Source organism: Chaetodon trifascialis, chromosome 22 (assembly GCF_039877785.1).
Source record: "Chaetodon trifascialis isolate fChaTrf1 chromosome 22, fChaTrf1.hap1, whole genome shotgun sequence".
NCBI classification, from domain to species: domain Eukaryota; kingdom Metazoa; phylum Chordata; class Actinopteri; order Chaetodontiformes; family Chaetodontidae; genus Chaetodon; species Chaetodon trifascialis.
Window position 1 is genome coordinate 2,827,629 of NC_092077.1, and position 20,131 is coordinate 2,847,759.

Genomic DNA, 20,131 nt, shown 5'->3' on the forward strand with positions numbered 1-20,131 from the left:
CAATGAATATAACATCAATGATACTGTTTATATGACATAAAAAATTTACTGAGATTTGTACTGCTCATTTGAAATGTAATATATAGTTATATATTGCATAGCAAAATGTGTTATGTCCCTGCAATTTACTATCACGGGTAAATAAAATGTTTGTCTGAAAACATTCCTTGGTCGTGACGATGATATGCAATATCCATTACAGCCACATGCCTGTTTAAGTGATGAACTGCGCTGCTTGTGGTGATTTTTAGAGACAGTAACAAATGTTTTATACTCATGATACAATTTTGTGGCCTGTGCCACAAATCTTTCAACATCTGCACCACCCATGCCATGTTAACGTACAGCCCTGTAAGGAATTCATATATTTTTCTTAAGGTTAAGATTAGTTACAAAATGAAACCTTTAGAGGCCTTCACATAAAACAGCAGATGATTAGCACCTCTGCAAAGCGCTGACAATAATGACTTCAATCAAGACAAAAAAAATCAAGAGCAACAGCAGCTGTGAGGAAGAGTGACAACAGCAGGATTTATCATTTTTCATCTGGGCTGTGTCTATCCATTAGTTTGATAATCAGATATTTTAATGTTTATTTTAAGTAATCAGAGAAGAGTCTTTTACGTACTATGACAAAGCATTAAAAAATAGAGCTTGTAGCCCAGGGCACTCAAAAATGAAGAATTAGTAGTGTGCTTGAATACATATCTAATAAAAATTGTATTTAGTATGTAGTAACAGCAGGAACTCTGATGTATTAGCTACAATAAGCTTTAGTTTGATAGGTAAAACTTATCTTTAACTATGTTAGAGCTTCAGTAGAATTAAAAGTTTACCAGATTAAAAGTGAACAAGCCTTCTTAGTTGATGGTTTTTCTTTATTTTTTAATTTTTTACATTATATACTAATACTGAAGACATAAGAACTATAGAACACATATGGAAATATACTGAGCAAAAAAGAAGCCACCTTTTACGTTGAAATCAGCTTTGCATGCTATTGTAGACTATGCAGAAAAACACGAACTGATTGATATTGAATTGATAGTCAGAATTTTTAAATATTGTATCTTAATTTAGCATTAACATTAACATTTTAATTCGTTCAGATAATAAAGTATGCTTCAACTTAAAATACAGAATTCAGAAACAGGCAAGAATATCCCATTTCTCAAACCTCATCTCAGATAATAAAAACAACCCAAAATTACTTTTCTCCACCTTCGATCTTTTAACTAACACCATTTTTAAAAAATCCCCAGAGACACCAACGAATGCCCTTTGCGAGGACTTTGCAGACCACTTCAGAAGTAAAATCAACGACATCAGATCCAGGCTTGTATCACATCAGAATGTAACTTTTAACACACCTGGACAGTCGATTTTACCCGAGGAAACACTGGAGACTTTTGACCTGGTTGATGCGAGGACACTTGGTCGAGTTTTCTCCCAGGTAATTCCAACAACCTGCCTTTTAGATCCAATTCCCACATCACTTTTAAAGACATTTTATGGATTCTTTGAGGAACAAATCTTAAATATAGTGAAATGCTCTCTTCAGACGGGTGTCTTCCCTGCTGCCTTCAAAATGGCAGTGGTGAAGCCCCTTCTGAAGAAGAGCAATTTAGACCCCAGCATTCTTAATAACTACAGACCCGTATCCAACTTACCCTTTTTAAGTAAGATTTTAGAAAAGCTGGTTTTTAACCAACTAAATTATTTTTTAAATACTAACAACATTTTAGAGAAATATCAGTCTGGTTTTAGAGTGAACCACAGTACCAAGACAGCCCTCTTAAAGATTTTAAATTATATCAGGTGTAATGCAGACTCACAAAAACTCACAGTCCTGGTGCTACTGGATCTAAGTGCTGCCTTTGATACAGTAGATCACCACATTTTATTAAATAGACTCAGAAACCTGCCCGTTGTTTCTATGTAAGTTTGGATACATGTTCCTCCGGAACCCGTGACATGAAATGTGGGGTACCCCAAGGGTCAATTTTAGGTCCAGTACTTTCTTTACATGCTTCCCCTTGGGGATGTCATCAGGAGACACGACATCTGCTTCCATAGCTACGCTGATGATACACAGCTTTACATTGCCGTGTCTCCTGATGACATAGGGCCTATTGATACCCTTTAAAACTGTATTTTAGACATTAAGTCATGGATGGCAGAAAACTTCCTACAGCTCAACCAGGATACAGGAAACAGAGGTTTTAGTTATTGGTCCTGAAGGCAAGAGAGAGACACTTTTACCAAAACTACAAGGTTCTACACCATCACAATCTGTTAAGAACCTGGGTGTCATTTTTGACTCTGAGCTTAGTTTTTTTCCTCATATTAAAAATATAACAAAGATTGGTTTTTACCATCTTAAAAATATAGCCAGAGTCCGCCCGTTTCTCTCTCAGGCTAACACGGAGGTGCTGATGCATGCTTTTATCTCCTGCCGTCTAGATTATTGTAATGCCATGCTCTCTGGTCTTCCCAAAAAGACTATCTATAACTTACAATTACTACAGAACTCAGCCGCACGTGTGCTGACGAGGACCAGAGGGCGGGAGCACATAACACCGGTTTTAGAATCGCTGCATTGGCTCCCCGTGTGTTTCAGGATGGACTTTAAGGTGCTTTTATTAGTTTTTAAGTGTCTTAACAGTTTTGGGCCATCTTATTTATCTGACCTGTTTTTATCATATCAGCCCTGGCGGATCCTGAGGTCCTCTAGCACCGGCCTTTTGATTGTTTCAAGGGTTCGGACCAAAGCCCACGGGGAGGCAGCATTCAGCCACTATTGTCCAAAGCTTTGGAACAGCCTGCCAGAGTGCATCAGGACTGCAGAGGCTGTTGATGTTTTTAAAAGAAGGCTCAAGACTCACCTTTTTAGTTTAGCTTTCAATTGATTTCTTATACTCTTTTAACTCAGACATGTTTTATCCCAGTACTTTGTCTTTTATCTCTTAGGTCCTTTTATTTTATTCAATTTTAGGTTTTAGGTCCTTTATTCTATTGTCTTTTAGGTTCTAGGTCTTTTAATTCTATTGTCTTTTAGGTTTTAGCTCCAGTGCTTCCTCATGGGGGGCTTCCGCACTGGGAGGGGTGTCTGGTCTGCCTGCCGGGGCATCGTCCTGGGGACCCCTTGGGCCCAGAGGACTGGGGGGCTCTGCCCTGCGTGTGGAGTCCACCCCAGTTTGTCTGGGTTGGGTGTCTCTGTTGCGGCGCGCTCCATGTGGCCACGGCCGGTGATCCTTCGCAGTGCGGATGAGCTCCCCGTAGGTGGTTTTCTTTTCTTTTTCCTCTCATGATGCCTCAGTGCCCTGCCATTTTCGTTGGGGTGGGTGTGTGTGGGTATGTGTATGTGTGTGGTTATGTGCGGGTGGGTGTGTGCATGACGTATGTCTGCAGGTGTGTTGGGAGGGGTAGTTACTTTTATATTGCTATGTTATGTTTTTATCTTTTGTCAAGCACCTTGTGCTGCATTTTTATGTATGAAAGGTGCTATAGAAATAAAGTTTGATTGATTGAAACATTACAATGGAAAACAGAATTTTGGAAAAAATAAAACCAATTTGGTTTTGGTCATTGTCCTGTAGAAAATCAAGTGATGGTCTCAAAGCACAAACCAGATGGGATGGCATGGAGTGCTGTGGTCACCATGTTGGTTAAGTGTGCTTTGAATTTTGAATAAACCACCTACAGCGTCACCAGCGAAGCACCCCCACACATCACACCTCCTCCTCCATGCTTCATGGTGGGAACCACACATGCAGATACCCTCTCTCTGCGTCTCACAAAAACATGACTATTGGCACCAAAAGCCTCAAATTCTTTGCAGCAATTCTGCCATGACAGCCTGATTCACACAGTCTCTTCCCAACACTTGATGTTGAGATACGTCTGCTACATGAACTTGTGAAGCATTGATGTGTGGGCACTGATCTGTGCTGCCATTAATTGCCAATTTCTGAGGCTGGTATTTTTACATCTGTGGGTTGTTTCTGGACATTTTTCTGTCCCTGCTCCACCGTGTCAAACGTAAAATCGAACTCCCAACGTTATGTCCCACCTGCCTATCCTGTTTCACACGGAAATACAATGATGATACACAAAGCAGACACTCTTGAAATGTTGTTTCATCTGAACTTAAAGGACCTACTTTTTACCCCTCCTATTGACAATTTAGCAGAGTCAATTTTGAGGGAGTATTTTGACTTGCTTTACACTTTTTAAATCCACGTATCTCAAAGTTTTGATATCTTCAGTATAAATGCAAAATTCTTTCTGATGACAAAATACCCTTGAACTGTAAATCACAGAATTTAGAAAAATTAAAATGGAAAACTGAATTTGATAAAAAAGGATTAAAGTGCATTTTTGTCAAAGCGGAAGTTCTCACTATGTAAACATGTTTGATTCCAATGAATAATTTCCAGTGAGAAACATGCTGTGTTCATTTACAGACTATTCTTACAGAGGAGTACAGAGGACTGATGGAGAGCTTCATCACATGATGCAACGACAGTCACCTGAAGCTCAATGTCAGCTAAACCAAAGAGCTTGTGGTTGACTACAACACTTCAAATATGTCGCTGCAAAGAAGCTACAAATTCTAATGCTTCAAAGGCAAGATCATTGAAGGTCACAACTGACAAGCAGTTTGTAAATGCAGCAACAGTTTGTATATATGAAACAACATCCAAGCATGTTTTTGATGAAAACTGAAAATACTTTGAAATATATATCATCGCTGTCCGATAAAATCTCCACTTTTAACGATTTTGACTTTCCATTGGCTAAGGAATATTCACATTCTCCCCCAGCAACAGGTAGCATTGGGGATCCAAGTGACCAATGGAAAGACGTTTTATTACATCATATATTTAACACGTATCTCCATTGGGTGTCAGAAGTGTCCATCATTGCGCGTATCTCCTGCCTCTGGCGTTGCCTGTATATCAGATGATTTGTCATGTCCATAAACACAGACTGTATACCGTCAGTACTTGGCAAACTTATTATAGCATCTCACGCTAGGCTAATGTTGTCCTTGCATCGAGCGATGCCGTTCAAAAACTTTTTATAACCATGACAGTGTTGTTTACGTTAGATTACTGACCGAGATGTATTCATTGACGTCTGATGTGTCTGTGATGTGCACTGTTTTCTCCTTTTCAGGCTAGACATGTCTTTCACGTTAGAGGAGCTATGTGCAATAGCAAAAGTAAAATACAGTAGAGCAGTTGAGGCAGAGAGGAGGGTCAGCAGCAGTGAAGCGATAGATGATAAACTCTGTGATTTCCTTGAACCGAGTCAGACTGATGCATGCGCGTTAATACAGTATTAGATGACTCTTCGCCTATATGGACTAATACCAAAAAAATCTTAGATTAGGGTAATGTGCTATGTGGAAATGTAGGATAGCCTGCTATCAATAGTTTACGGATTTAGTGGGACATGAACGGGAGACTCGAGGCTCGTAAATGACCGGACATCATTGGAACACATTATTTAAAAAACACGTATGTCCAATGTCACTCACAACAACGCATGTAAATCCGATTAAAATACTTAACGGGTTGCTAATCACCGTGTAACTATAGGTTTTCATTTCCAGTCCTAAGTGTGTCTAATTACTGTGTTTTGGGTTTAATTTGTAAGTTAATTGACCAGTGAAACACTTTTTTCATGCTCCTGAAAAAAACGAGTTTTGGAGATACGTGCTTTTTATCGGACAGCGACGATATATTTGTGGATTTCCACTGCATTTAGATAAAACAAGAAATATTTGTGTGTGCCTTCAAAAATATTCATGCACTGAGTCTTTTATATATAAATCTCTTATGAACCTGTAAATGTGATCTAGGCTAATGGGTTTGATGTGGGAAGTCAGTCTCTACTGGTGGAAGCATGTTGCGACAGTCCTAAAAAAGTGAAGCAGTAGCTAAGTTATTTTAGTCAGATGTAACATGGCTAAATAAGCATAATTCTAACTGAAAGGCTGTGTACTGTGTTCGCCATCACAGAAGAGAAATAAAAAGTGCCTTTTCATGCAATGTTAACACAGCGTCCTCCTGTGTAACTCACAGCAAAGGTGCGTGAAATACTACTTATCTTAGTTTAATCAGTAAACACTGAGCTAGCTGCTAGAAAAGCGGAGTGACAATGGACATTGAGTGTCAATCAAAGAAATGGAAACGCGTGACACCGACAGTAAAAAGTGGAGCTGCAGAGTAGGGATCAACCAATAATCGGCCTGGCTGATTATATCGGCCGATATTCGGCATTTTTTTCAATCATCAGCATCGCCCGTTTTTTCCACCGATGACTGATAAAATTAATTAAAGTATTTTAAAACGCACTCCTTTGGCTCTGATGCAGCCATCTCTCCGCCTAAAGTCACCACTCTTGGCTGTGTAGCAATGTCCCGCCCACAGCCCTCACTGATTGGCTACATGGCACAAGTGAGTAAGTGACAACCAATTGACACTGAAGCCTCTACATGCAGCGCCACAGACGAGGAGAAGCAGACAACTGCTCCGGTGATCCAGCAGAGATAAGGCAACAGAGTCAGTCGAAGTTGCAATAAAAATCCTCTATGATGAAGTTTAAAAATACCACAACCTTATGATTAATTTCAGTGATAACATGCAAGCCCAGAATTGAAATTTCACCAAACTACTTGTCTAATCACATCAAGCATTCGACTTTGCAAGATAAACAGTGCCATGCACCCAAAAAAAAGAAAAAAAAAAAAAAAAGACGTAGCCAAGTGAACATGACCTGAGGCTCCTTACTTAACAATAATAAAAAAAAGACATAATGACATACCGGTAGGTAGACTATAGCAAGCATAAGGGAGGAAAACCTGCTGAATTCTGCTGTTTGGTTCTGGAGATGAAACTGTTCACAACTTCAACAAGGTGTATTTCATAATGACCCACCGCTACGTTCTAATTGCCGCAACCGCTTTATAGCTGTGGCCAGATGCACAATAATAATATAGGCCCTTTCAGTTACCATTACTGTGTGGCAATAATAAATCTCTTAACGTGTCTCAGCCCGTGGGGCGGCACCTGGTTTATCAATAAACAACACCGGAGGTGATTATAGTATAACAGTACACGCTAACGTGTCCTTGTTTGTTTACAATTACCTCTCCCTCAGCACTCATGCTCTTGCTACACTATCACTGCATGAAAAGTAGCATTTCCATCAATTATCGTCACTGTAAATTGCCGTGGAAGTTCTCTCTCAGCCCCTGTGACCATGAGGTGTTAAAATGCAAATGTAAATGCTGCAAGCTATACAAATGCAAATTGGGATTGTGTGTGTGTGTGTGTGTGTGTGTGTGTGTGTGTGTGTGTGTGTGTGTGTGTGTGTGTGTGTGTGTGTGTTCTGTGCCTACAGAATACAGACACAGATTTTTTCTTTTTTCATGAGGATTTAAAAGTGTGTTTAAATAATTTTATAGGTTACATACAATATAAGTGTCCTGACCCTCAAAAGCCTTTCATTTTCCACTTAAATCCACTAAATCAAATTGTGAAAATTAAAGCATCTACAGTTATTGGACACGTCACAATTTTTGCATTTTGCCACCACAACACCAGATGAAAAATGGTTGCGTGATTAGCTTGCAAAATTCCAGCAGGGTCAGTCCACTGATGATTCTTTAAGTAGGAATAAAAAGGGAACACACCAAAGTAACTTTTCTTTTTTTAATTTTCGATTATGTCAGTTTAAAAAAGTTTACGTGTTTTATAAAATATTCTGGTACAAAAATAGAAAATCAAAGTACCTAACAAAATCACAGCATGTTTTTCTTTCTACGCAACAAAAATTGTCTTGCGAGAAATTCCGAGAACGCAACCTCGCATATGATTGGATGCCTCCTCTGACTCAATGACGTCGGCAGAAAACGACCTTGGCGCGTCTGTGAACATTAACTAACATTAATTAACATTACAATATATTTTGTATTTTAGAGGAAAAGGTGCGGCGTCTGCAAAATAGACAGGCAATGTGAACCTGAGCAGGGGTAAGTTAATAAAATACACAGAAATACACAGGAAATATTCAGGAAATATAGTGACGTCACACTTGATGGCCACTTTAACTGGGAGTCCAGACATGGATGGTGTGGACAGAGGAGTCCTTTTATGAAAGTTTTTTTTTTTTTTTAACCCCTTTCTGTTGTTTCTTTTTGCTGTTGTTGTTATTACTGAAGCCTGTCTTAATTATTTCAAACGAATATATATATATATTCTTCCAGCGGCCTGCAAGATATATTATGAGACGGTGCGGAGGAGCTTCAGGTATGCCCAGCCAGCTCTTTCAGTTCAGGCAGCAGCTGTGAAGATTTCAGCTCGCAGCAGACAGAGGAGGAAGCGGGTAAGAGTTACACGAATGCCGCCTTATTTTCACAACAATGTAAAAATGGGCTGAATTTTATTTATTAGCTGCATTGTTTTTGACAAACATAGTCACATATGTTATCGTGTGTTATTGTTTCTTAGCAGTACTAATATTATATTAATACCTGTATTTACAGCTGCTGGAAGCAAGGAGTGTCCTAGCTCTCCAAACTCTGCCAGACACTGCAAGAGCGGCTGGAGAGCGATCCAAAGTATGTGGCAACTAGGGCTGGGCGATATGGCTGAAAACTCTATTGCAATATAAGTGTTTTATATTGGTCGATATCGATAATTATTGATATTTTTTATGAGCTATTTAAAATAAGGACCAGGAGAAAAATACATTCAATTTAAACATTTTTATTTTAAATTTAACCTTCCTCTGATTATAATCCCCTTGGCTATCAAGGCAGAAAGGAAAGGAAATGTCAACACAACCATAGAAAACACTCAAATCCATCCATCCATTATCTATACCGCCTATCCCTTTCGGGGTTGCGGGGGACTGGAGCCTATCCCAGCTACAATGGGCGAGAGGCGGGGTACACCCTGAACCGGTCGCCAGCCGATTGCAGGGCCACATACAAGGACAAACAAACATTCACACTCGCACTCACACCTACGGACAATTTAGAGTCACCAATTAACCTAATGAGCATGTTTTTGGTCTGTGGGAGGAAGCCGGAGTACCCGGAGAGAACCCACGCATGCACGGGAAGAACATGCAAACTTCACACAGAAAGGCCCCATCTGACCCGGGGATCGAATCGGCAACCGTCTTGCTGTGAGGCACGCGCACTACCTGCTGCGCCACCGTGCAGCCCGGAAAACACTCAAATAATAAATGTAAAAAAAAAAGTGTAAAAATGTAAACAGAGAGAAACCTGAGAACTTTTTTTCTGCAGGTTTAGTGCAGAAAGTTCACAAGCTGATTCACCTTCTGCTGAATAAAATGTTTTCAGATAAGCAGAAACTTGACATCTGTAACAAACAAACAAACAAACATGATAGACAGCACAGTAACACTGACTGAACTATAAAACCAGCCTAGACATATGAACAACTTTAGTCACTCTTCTTATTCTAAACATACATGAACTATTCAATTCTATTTTTATTGCAAGTGTGTTTAAGAAAAATAAAAGTACGTGTAAGAGATGTTTATAACCTGGCTTCTCCTCAGTGCTCAGTGAAGCATGTCTTTAGCTATATGATATGCTGCTGCCTCCGTTACGTCTTCGTGCCTTTTAGATGATTTGTCATCAGGCACTGACACAGATACCTCTGCATGGTGGTCTGCTGCTTGTGCGGTGGTGCTGCGGTTGGCGGACGTTGACGAATACGGCTGTGCTCCAAAGAGTGGGCACGGCTAAGGTGGTTAAACAAGTTTGTGGTGGGGACGACAGTCTTGCATAAGTTACAGACCACATTGGTCTGACTACGGTCAGACTTATAAAATACAAAAAACTCCATACTGGCGAGCTGACTTTCCCTGTTTTATCGACAGTTTCTTCGCTTGCTGCAGCGCTCACTTTCTATTTCTCATCTGACTCCTCGCAGAGCAACAAACACGTGACAACGAGATGGCGCAACAGAACATGATAATGTTATATGATTGGCGTGTTAGCGTGTCTCTCTCACTGATTAGCGATTACTCCCTACGTTGCTCAGTTACCTGAGAGCGAGTGCCTTTGTTCATGCGACCAAATTCGCTTCGCAACTTCAGGTTTCTTCCGACGAAGAAAAAAAAAAGATCGAATGTTTTATCGAACGCATTTTATATTGATATTGATGACGTGTCTATCGCAAGACATATCGCTAATTCGTATTCACAGTGAAGACTTCGTAGTCGTAGAAAAATGAGCTGTATTCTCTTTGCACTCACAGCGTTTAGACTCATACTCATATAAAAACACATCGTAACACGAACCCAATTTCACAGACTCGCGTATATGACAGCAGAATTTTGTGTAAAACAGCTTTTATGACACACAAATTGTTAACTTTACAAATACGAAACTTAAAATATGGACACGTCTTTTTGACAGCTATCTTACACCATACAGCTTTAAGTATAAATCTACAGTGTCGAAAATAATAAGGAAAATCACTGAATGAGGTGTTTCCACACTTTTGACTGGTACTGTATCTTGATTAAACAATCAACTATGATCACCTGTCTACAGCCATGCTAGCAGGTCTGTGAGGCTGTGCTTGTTAGCAACATGCTAACATGTTGACAATGACAACACTAATGTGGCAAGTGTAATGTTTGCCATGTCCATCATAGTTTAGCATGATAGCATGTTAACATTTGCTAATTAGCGCCGAACAGGAAATGCAGCTGAGGCTGATGGGAATGTCATTAGTTTTTCAGGTATTCGGTAATAAACTTAACTACTGGACAAATTAACAACACTGCTCTCCCTACAGCCACACCATGAACATGGCTGAAAATATTTCCCCAACAGTCAGAATACTGTTGTACTTATTTACTCAAAGCCAAGTGGTAAAACTTGAAACTAGGGCTGTCAGTTTAACGCGTTAATTAGATTAATTAATTACGATGCAAATTAACGCGCTATAAAAATTAACGCAATTAATCATGAGTGGCAAGTCAATGTGCAAGCATTTTAAATTTGGCCCTTTGAGTGACCCGTAGGCTGCAGTGAGGTCGCATCCTACCTGCGCCACTAGTCAAAAGCAGGGTGACAACAGACATGGATGCGACACCGGAGAGCGAGGCAAGCCTACTTGGACCTTTGAACGGCAAGTTTATTTATAAAAAGAACAAAGACGAGACTATTAACAAGAACGCAGTGATTTGTACCTTGCGTAAAAAAGAATTTTCCTATCACCGTAGCAGCTCCAGCCTGAATTATCATTTACACGCTACATGTAAACATGTAGTTGCTGCTAGTGACGCTAGTGCTACCGTGAGCTCACTTAGGAAAACGAATGAGCAAAGCCACGACAGAAAAACTGACACACTCAATTGCAAAGTGGGTTGCTGCTGATTGCAGGCCGATTTCAATCGTGGAAGACGAGGGCCTAAAAGAGGCGTTTCAGATAGCGTCATCTAACTCTAATTTCCAGCTACCGTCGAGAAATACAGTGATGAAAAGAATTCACCAGCTGTAATGTGAATGTCAGTGAATTGTAATGTCCTAGAATTCAAATTCTTTATAAGGGGACCTTTAGCAGATATGAGATTAAAATGCGATTAATTAGATTAATTAATTACAAATCCTGTAATTAATTAGATTAATTTTTTTAATCGCCTGACAGCACTACTTGAAACACATTAAAAATAGTCGAGAAAAATATCTTGATCTTCATACTGTTAGGTTAGGTAAAATTAGGTTGGTTTAATGGTTTCGATTAAAGGTTTACTGGTTTACTGGTTTAGACCTTTATCTCTACCCCATCATTTGTTTTTAATCTCCAGGGGATGTCAAGAGGTCTTAATATTAAATGTGCTGTCAATTGTGTGAATGATGGATGGTTAGTTCTGAGTGTAAGAAGAAAGCAGCAAGGTCAACCTGTTGGATCTAGGCTGCTTTTGCCTGGTTTTAACTCTTTATTTATAGACTTATGACACAATCACTATGTGTCTTTCAGAGTAAGTGGTGCTGTGCAGACTTGCCATCAGTTACCTGTTCACGACACTATACATGTTCTGGAACAGAAATCTTAATGCAACATTAAATTATCTGGGTTTTTTGCTTTTATGTCCACATGTTTTTAGAACACTACAAATATCTGAATGTCAATGCTGAATGTATGGGATATAAGCACCATGTTGATGAGACATTCTGAGCTTCAATCCTGTCAAAAACATCCTTATAAGTATTCAAAAACTGTTGACTTTTTGCAGATTTATCCATTCCGTGCTTCCGTTGTCTTAAGGGAGATATATTTCAAAATTTTCCCACCAGGGTTCCCATCATACTCTGGGTGACGTAAACAGGAATTGTGATGTTGCCATGGAGACAGTGGGTTAACTATGGGTTAGCATTTATTTTTCATGCAGTTTTCAACAACATGTGTTTGATGTTGGTGCCTTGCAATTTGATTAAGTTATTACTCTAAAAGAAGTTTGATTCAAATGGCATCAGTTGGGTTCAACTGACTAAGAGCACAGACAATCTCTGCAACTATTCCAAAGGGCAGACCGTCTCCAAATATCAGTCATACCAGCCCTGTGCAAATACAGTTTTAGTAGAAAGGGAAACTGTATTGTTGTGACAGTTCTTCATTCATTCTGCTTTCCTGCATGATCCTAAACTGCGTAAAATGATTTTTCCTCCAGTGTTTGACAAACGAGGTGTTCCTGCTCGCTCACCCACAACTGCAGGCAGAACCTGAAATATATCTATTGACCTTGTGTCTATTACCTTAAACAACATGACCAGACATTCCCCACACAGGTTCTGTTGCCTGAGAATAAACCAGGCTGAAGCCATCACTGACCTGAGACCAGAAACAACACAGCACCACACGCAGAATGACACTGATACAAAGAAAGCACATACAAGGAAGGTCGTGCTGACTTTTGCTCATAATGCAGTTATAAGCGTTTCTGATTAATGATTGACTGAAATGTATTGTCTGCTTGCTCATAAAGAAACACAAACACCCAGTTAGAGTTTCAGACATTGAGACGGCGACACAAGCGGGACACAGCCAACACACAGAACTATTTGACTTCGAACCTGACTATCTCAACAGCACTCATTTATGGAAAAACATGACCACACTGGTCAAGAGCAGGAAGCAATGTCACAGAAGTGTGTAAAGAAAAGTTACATTAATCACACATCATAGGTAGATAATAAGAACACCTCAATTCTAGTATACAATACCTGACATTCAGTGACAATACTAAAACAATACTTACGAATAAAATACTTGGTAAAATCACAACTCAGTGTCCACTTACAAAACATAACTTTAGTACGGTACAAGAACATTGCCTGAATTTAAAAACAAGACATTCATTGCTAGGAAAAAGTATTAATGTTTGATTCCCAGCACTGCACACCAATAATCTCAGGTTCAATTTCATAGTCCTCGCTTGGGGTATCCTCCACAAATAAACCCAACTAAAAACATGCAAGAAGATCACCACCTGACCAAATGGTGACAACAAGGAACTGGGTCCCCGGGCGCCGCTGTCGGCTGGCAGCCCACTGTTCCTGGTCCACCGCGGAGGAAGGACTTACCAGGATGGGTCAAATGCGGAGGAATAATTTCCTCATTAAGCATGACATGTACATGTTGTGTGTGTTGTTGTGTTCACTGATGCATGGCATGTTGTGTAGTGATTAATAAAGTATTGATCTTAAATCTTAGTGCAATGGCTTAATCAGAGCTTTTTCACTTAACACAGCTGCCAGCTACTGCTGGAAGTGACTTCATGAGAGTGCAGGTTTAAACCACAACAATGAGCTTAAATTAAGTAAAAGAAGCTTCATGGAGCTTTGAGAAACTGCCGAGTGGATGAGAATTGTCTGTGGGTTTATGATTTGACATTGTCATTTGATCCATTGATAATACAAAGGTGTTTTTCATAAATCAACATGGTGAGCAAATGAAGAAGTGTAAAGCCAAATTAGCGTGTCTTTGAGGCTGGCCTGTGGACAGTGTTTAGGAGGAGGAAGAGTACAATGAGAGGTGTGTCAGGTGTCAACAGAGCTGAGGCGGACAAACACACTTCCCACCTGAGAAATCAGGCTGACTTTCGCCTCCTCTCTTATTCAGAGGCAGAGCTGTTTGTTTTGGTGGTTAAGGCCAGGGGCCAAAATTCAACAGTGACTGCCTTTGACCACATCATACCATGTCATACCATGCCACTTTTTGGATTTTTTTTTCTAACTTTTCTTTGATACACGATGGGGAGAGGACAGAACTAAGTATGTTCAACTATTCGTCACATGATCAGAGTGGCTCTGAAACGGCGTAACCCGACAAACCATAAAGTTTAACATGCAAAGTTTGCAAGCTGTGTTTAGTGCCCGATTGGATAATGTATAAATAGACAAGTAATGTGCTTGTCTAATTGTCACATACTTATAATAAAGCGTGAAATGGCATGCAGTATTAGTTTGAGGGTGAGAACCAGCTTTGTTGCCAGTCATGTGCCGACTGAGGTGACACTGAAGTGGGGCGCTGCCGGGCTAAGCCAAGCTAACCAGCGAAGCTAACCAGCTATGCTAACCGGCTTGGCCTCTTGCCTGGAATGTTGCTAGCTCCTGTCTGCCGTGTATGACGTAGGCTAATGCCAGACAGCCTTTTCCAGTGCTGTGCTGTAACATGGAATACAACGCTCACTGTATGTTAAAACCTCCCGCCAAAATTAGCAAAAGACACTGGCACTGCCTCGCACAGCGCTGAGTTGTTTAGAAGTTACGTTCCTTCCAAATGTCTGTCGGGAAGAGGAGTTTGTGCGGCCTGCCGTCCGCCGGCAGAGCTCGACATATCCTAAATAACGTTACCAATCCAACGTGAGTGCAGCTGCCGAGGCTCTCCTCCCAGAACGGCGCCTCTGACACACCAACAGTCATTTGACGACTTGATCAGGCTTTGGCTTGACTATGCCACTCATGTTCCCAACTGGAAATGATGATTCAGTGGACAGCCTAGTTTATGGCGTTGGTTTAATTGGGATAACTGGGAGTGTGGATACTCACCCTGCCTGTGTGTTACTGGAGACCCCTGTCCAGGATGTTGAGGGAGAAGTCTGCCTGGATGGGACAGGAACTCCGTCCCAGAAAGCTCCCGTGTAGGGGACTCGGTAGCCGCTGTCTTATGGAAACAACCGGCCTTTTCTCTCAGCTTATAAAGGTGCTGGCAACCTACTTACACCACAAACCACCATCTTACATTGAAAGGAGGAGAGAACAGGGACAACTACACAACTCACTGAGTCGGCGCAAATCATCCTGATGCTTCGTGCATGGAATGATGGGTATTGTAGTCTCTACTAACGAATCTGCAAATCGAATTATTTACAAATAGTGTATTTGTCCATTAGTTACGCTAATAGTAATATTGCTTTGAATTGTGCAACAAATGTCAATAAAATATCCTAACCATCAACTATTTTACTTTATAATCTGTTTATACTGGTTTCTCATTAAAGAAAATCATCTAGTGTCATTCATAGTTGAGACAAATGTCTTAATAATAGAAATTATTTATTGCTGCTTCATGAAAAAGTTGAGAGTGTTTGGGTTGTGGGGAAAACAAGTTTGGTGTTTATTTATTTCAGGACAAACACCAGTGAAAGGGATTTTCACAACGCAACAGTAAAAATGGCTTACAAGAGATCTATAAGGTATTAATAAATAGTTTATCAACATTTATATAGACCCTGGTTACAGCTTATAAATCCCTCAAAGCAAGTGCCTAGTGGTACCATAGGGACCACATATTAGCAGGGTCATAGGACAGAGGGTTGACTATAAACGGCCCTAGATACTAGAATGACTAGCCATGGATGTGCAGGGGGCCCACTGAGAATGCCTGAATACCAAATTTTATGCCATGCCCTCAAATATTAATATTAAAAATGTATTGACCCATTACACTGGCTCACAATGATATAGAGTTGACAGCAATAGCATTTGACAAATTTTCATAGATTCATATAATACATAAGGATAAGAGTCTCCATATAAAATACATTAGTAGCCGTATGCAAGGAGGGAAAAAAAAAATTGCAATACCTCCATAAATACAAATAAATGTTGTTTTTATTAGAGTAGTAGAGGTCCATCTATCATGGATTTTGTGTAAAAAAAAGAAAGAAAGAAAGAAAGAAAGAAAGAAAGAAAGAAAGAAAGAAAGAAAGAAAGAAAGAAAACAAAAAAATTGCATTACAGCCTCATTCTAATCCATTCCCTCACACTGGTGTGTGGTGTTATTACAAACAGTAGATGGAGACATTAGCTAAAATTAAAAGAGGCTCTAAATAGAGATCTCAAACACACTTGATGAGAGTCACATTACAGATACCTGTAATCAATTTATGACTCGGGAAAACATTAATACATCATGTTACTTTTGCTGATAAGTCATGTGAAACCTTAATTAAAGACACCAACAGTTCACTTTTAAACATCTGAAATGTGAATTCCACAGATCTCAATAAAATATTTCAGTTGAATACAATTAAATTAATGGTAAATAATGCTGAATTTCCTCTTGGGGATCGATAAAGAATTAGGCCTGTTTTATCTTAGAATTCTTCTTTTGCTATCTAAAACTACTTCTGAGATAAGAGATATCTTGAATTAATTTCAGTTACTGCTTACAAAATACATTTGATTTCCTTTATGAAACATCCACAGAGAGTCTGTCCAGTCAGATCTTGTTTTGTGTTCAGTCTTCAGAAAATTCCATTCACATTTATTGCAAAGTTCATCTGAATTATGAGGCTTTAGCAGTTTGAGTTAGACAAGTCAAGAAGATATCTTCCAAAGTCACAGTATTTTTAGTGCCACATTCTAGTTTTCTGGCCCAGCTCAGCTGAGAAACACTGCGCATGTAAGCACAATAAGGTATTCTCATAGAAAAAACAGAGTATCTTTGAAAAATACCAAATTGATTTATCTAACTGTCGTCAACTTAGCTTCAGTTGAACTTGGGAATGCGTATTTGCACAGAACAAGGACTCTGGACTTTGTCCCCCATCATATAGGATGAGGTCTCTTCAGGGCTAGTATGAACAGGAGGAACAAGCACAGAGATTGTTCCTTTTCTCACATTTAGTCTGTAACCAGAGGGACTGTATCTGAAATGGCCACAGCCACATCCTTAAGAACCATAGATTTGTCTGCCAAATGCAACAAGGATTTAAGACTTGCCCAGAAAACCTTCTGCTTCCGCTCATCCTTTGGCCACTCAAGGTACGTCTGCTGACTCAGTAAACTTCGAAGTCTCAAGAACTTCTTGGGCAGAGAGTCAGCTGGAATGGGCTCCAGTAATATGAAGACTAAAGAATCTCTCTGGACGCTGATGGCTCTGTGCTGGGCAAAGAAGAGCTCGTAGTTGCACCATTCACTCTGGACAAAATGTTTGGATAGGACAAACAATGTCTTGTAGCTGGACTCCACACAGTTGATAATGTTGTCTATGATCCAGTCACCAGGGACGAAGTCGCGTTCGTGAACGCAAAGTGAAAACCCAGAACTTTCCAGGGAGGGCACCAGCTGGTCATCCACCCAGCCACAGTCCTGATGACTGTAGGAGATGAACGCATGGTAACTAAATGAGATATTCTTCAACATGTTTGAGCGTTTATTGCCTCTCCTCTTCACCCTGATCCACACCCACAACATCTTAGTATACCACACTCCATCACATTTATAGAAAATTAGACCTATAGCTGCAGATATAACTATTAATACAGGCAAAACAACTGCAACTTGAAGCCACGTCACACACGACAGCTCACTGGTTTTGTACTCTGAGAGTGACAGGCCTGACAACAATGGTGGGGAGCTGCATGTATAATCTAAGGGCCAGTCCTGGAGCAAAGACTTGTTAAGCACAGTGACGAACCAATTGGAGTCACACGAACAGGCAAATGGATTGCTTCCAGCTTTGAGGGTCTGAAGCCTGGGAAGTCCTGCCAAGGCCTCCCTGGATATAGATGTGATAGCATTCTGATCCACGTAGAGACTGAGCAGAGCTGGGGCAGTGAGATGTGCAGGGATAACCTGGATGCTATTGCAGCTGAGTTTGAGGTGTGTCAGTTTTGGAAACTGAGAGAGATCCTCTTGCGTTATGGCTGTTATTCCTGTCTTTGACAAGTCAATCCTCTCAAAGTTTGAGGATAGGAATTTAAAGACGCTGTTTCCCAGGTTGTTATTTCCCAAGTTGAGCTCAGTCAGATGAGCAGGCCAGAAGCAGTCCCCGTCCAAGTTGATGGAATTGAAGCTGAGGTCTAGAGACTTCATCATCTTCATCTGATGGGTCTTCTTAGAGATAAAGGAAAGACTGATGAAGCGGTTCTTACTTAAAGACAGTTGCCTCAGTTTGGGGAAGACGGAGGTGTACGAACACTGAAACCACCAGAAGCCAGAATCTGTTAAGAGGTTATCTGACAGATCAAGTGTTTCCAGTGATGGCAGGGCAGATAGAAGTTTGCAAGGTAAAATGTTCATTCCGGTCCCTGAGAACTTTAAATAGGTCAGATTTGAGATGGCCTCAAAGCTCATGTTTATTTGGGGGTATCTGTACTGATAATGATTCACACCATTGAATGTAATTGAGCAAAGATTGATTGTGTGATTAATGGTGCGAAACTGAAACCCGTCTACTGTATCTTCATTATAAGTGATGTTGACAAATGAGAGGTCATAAAGGGAGGAGAGCCACACGTTCTTCAGAAACACCTCCATGAATGAGCTATTTATCCAGATGTTTTCTATGGTGAGATTCTGTATAAGTGGCATTGTTCTCAGGTTCTTAAAGATGTTGCCTCTCACATTGCAGTTGTCTGGAAATATAGTGATGAATCTCAATGATGTTGCTCCCGTCACATTTAAATCCACAAGGACGTTCTCAAACATATCAAAATCCTGGCAAAAAGATGCAAAAAGGGAAATTTTTTGGAGTGACTTAATTTTTGCAAGAGCACCAGGATCATACTTTTGCCAGTGAATTCCTGCTCCCAAAACCAGATGATCCAGAGAAACATTCATCAGTGGGTCAAAGTCATTGTAGTTGACCGACAGAGCTGCTGTACTGCCTAATGACAGCACCTCCAGATTTGTTAGGTTTTGAAATGCTGCTGGAATTCTGTAGCTGTTGTAGAGATTGTTAGCCAGATCAAGAATTTTCAGCTGTTTCAGTGAAATGTCAGGGATGATAGCTAAGTCGTTGTATGAGATATTGAGAACTTTTAGCGCTGATGTGCTACTGAACACACTGGGAGAAATCTCCTGCAGGCCACAGTGAGTTACCTTCAGGCAACAGAGCTGGGGAAGTCCGGAAAACTGAGCTCCATCCAGTCTTCGGATGGAGTTATGTGAAATATCCAAATACTGCACGTCATTGGGAAGATTTGAGGGAATTTTTGTTAGATTTTGATGGGAGAGGTCTTTCATTCCTCGCCTGGATGTGACACACAGTTTAAATCCCTCTTCATCTTCCTTTCCAGCCATGCAGTTCTGTTTCATGAGAGACATGATGGCAATCGTCCCAATCAGAAAGGCTACGTTTGTGCTGAAACACCAAGATCAACAAAATAGGAGACAAAAAAATGAGACAGATACTTGTAGCTCAGCATGAGAATTTATAGCAATGAACATTTTGAACACTGACCAAACTTTTTCAAAGCAGTGTTGCAAAATGGAGAAAAGTTGTGGGGGAAAGATAAAGTACATTACCTTTGTGTGGCCATAGCTTCAGAAACAGTTGTTTCCAATGGTCAGAGCAGCTGGAGTTCACTTGTGAGCTGTATGCTTTCAGCTATGACTTTTATTCTCTGTGTTGTGAAGAGTAATCTATTACCCACTCAGTTCCTCTTTTATGATCCCGTACTTTCCTCTTTTCTCTGTTGTCTTTGCTTTCACATGACTGTACATTCAGGGTATGACAGGGTATGTTGCAATTTGTGGTTGAGGTTTAGGAATATATCTTAGTGTATAATTCACCTGAGACAAAATGAGACAAATAATGAGAACTCAGATTCAGAATTA

The 20,131-nt window shown here is 40.2% G+C and overlaps 2 protein-coding genes across 3 annotated transcripts in view; both read right to left on the bottom strand.

Moving 5' to 3' along the window:
* The window catches only part of cnot4b (CCR4-NOT transcription complex, subunit 4b), a 58,753-nt gene extending 43,410 nt beyond the window's left edge, over positions 1–15,343 (bottom strand). For both annotated transcript variants that reach the window (XM_070992158.1, XM_070992159.1), the window contains exon 1: positions 15,113–15,343. The gene's annotated coding sequence lies outside the window, so the exon portion shown is untranslated. The remainder of the gene's footprint in view (positions 1–15,112) is intronic.
* Positions 15,344–17,018: 1,675 nt separating this feature from the next.
* Positions 17,019–19,897, bottom strand: LOC139350588 (toll-like receptor 1). Its single transcript, XM_070992066.1, has 2 exons — positions 19,820–19,897; positions 17,019–19,655 (listed from the first exon to the last, which is right to left on the bottom strand). The coding sequence occupies exons 1-2, from the start codon at positions 19,831–19,833 to the stop codon at positions 17,192–17,194; spliced, it is 2,478 nt and encodes an 825-aa protein (XP_070848167.1). The 5' UTR covers positions 19,834–19,897; the 3' UTR covers positions 17,019–17,191.
* Between the last annotated feature and the right edge of the window lie 234 nt (positions 19,898–20,131).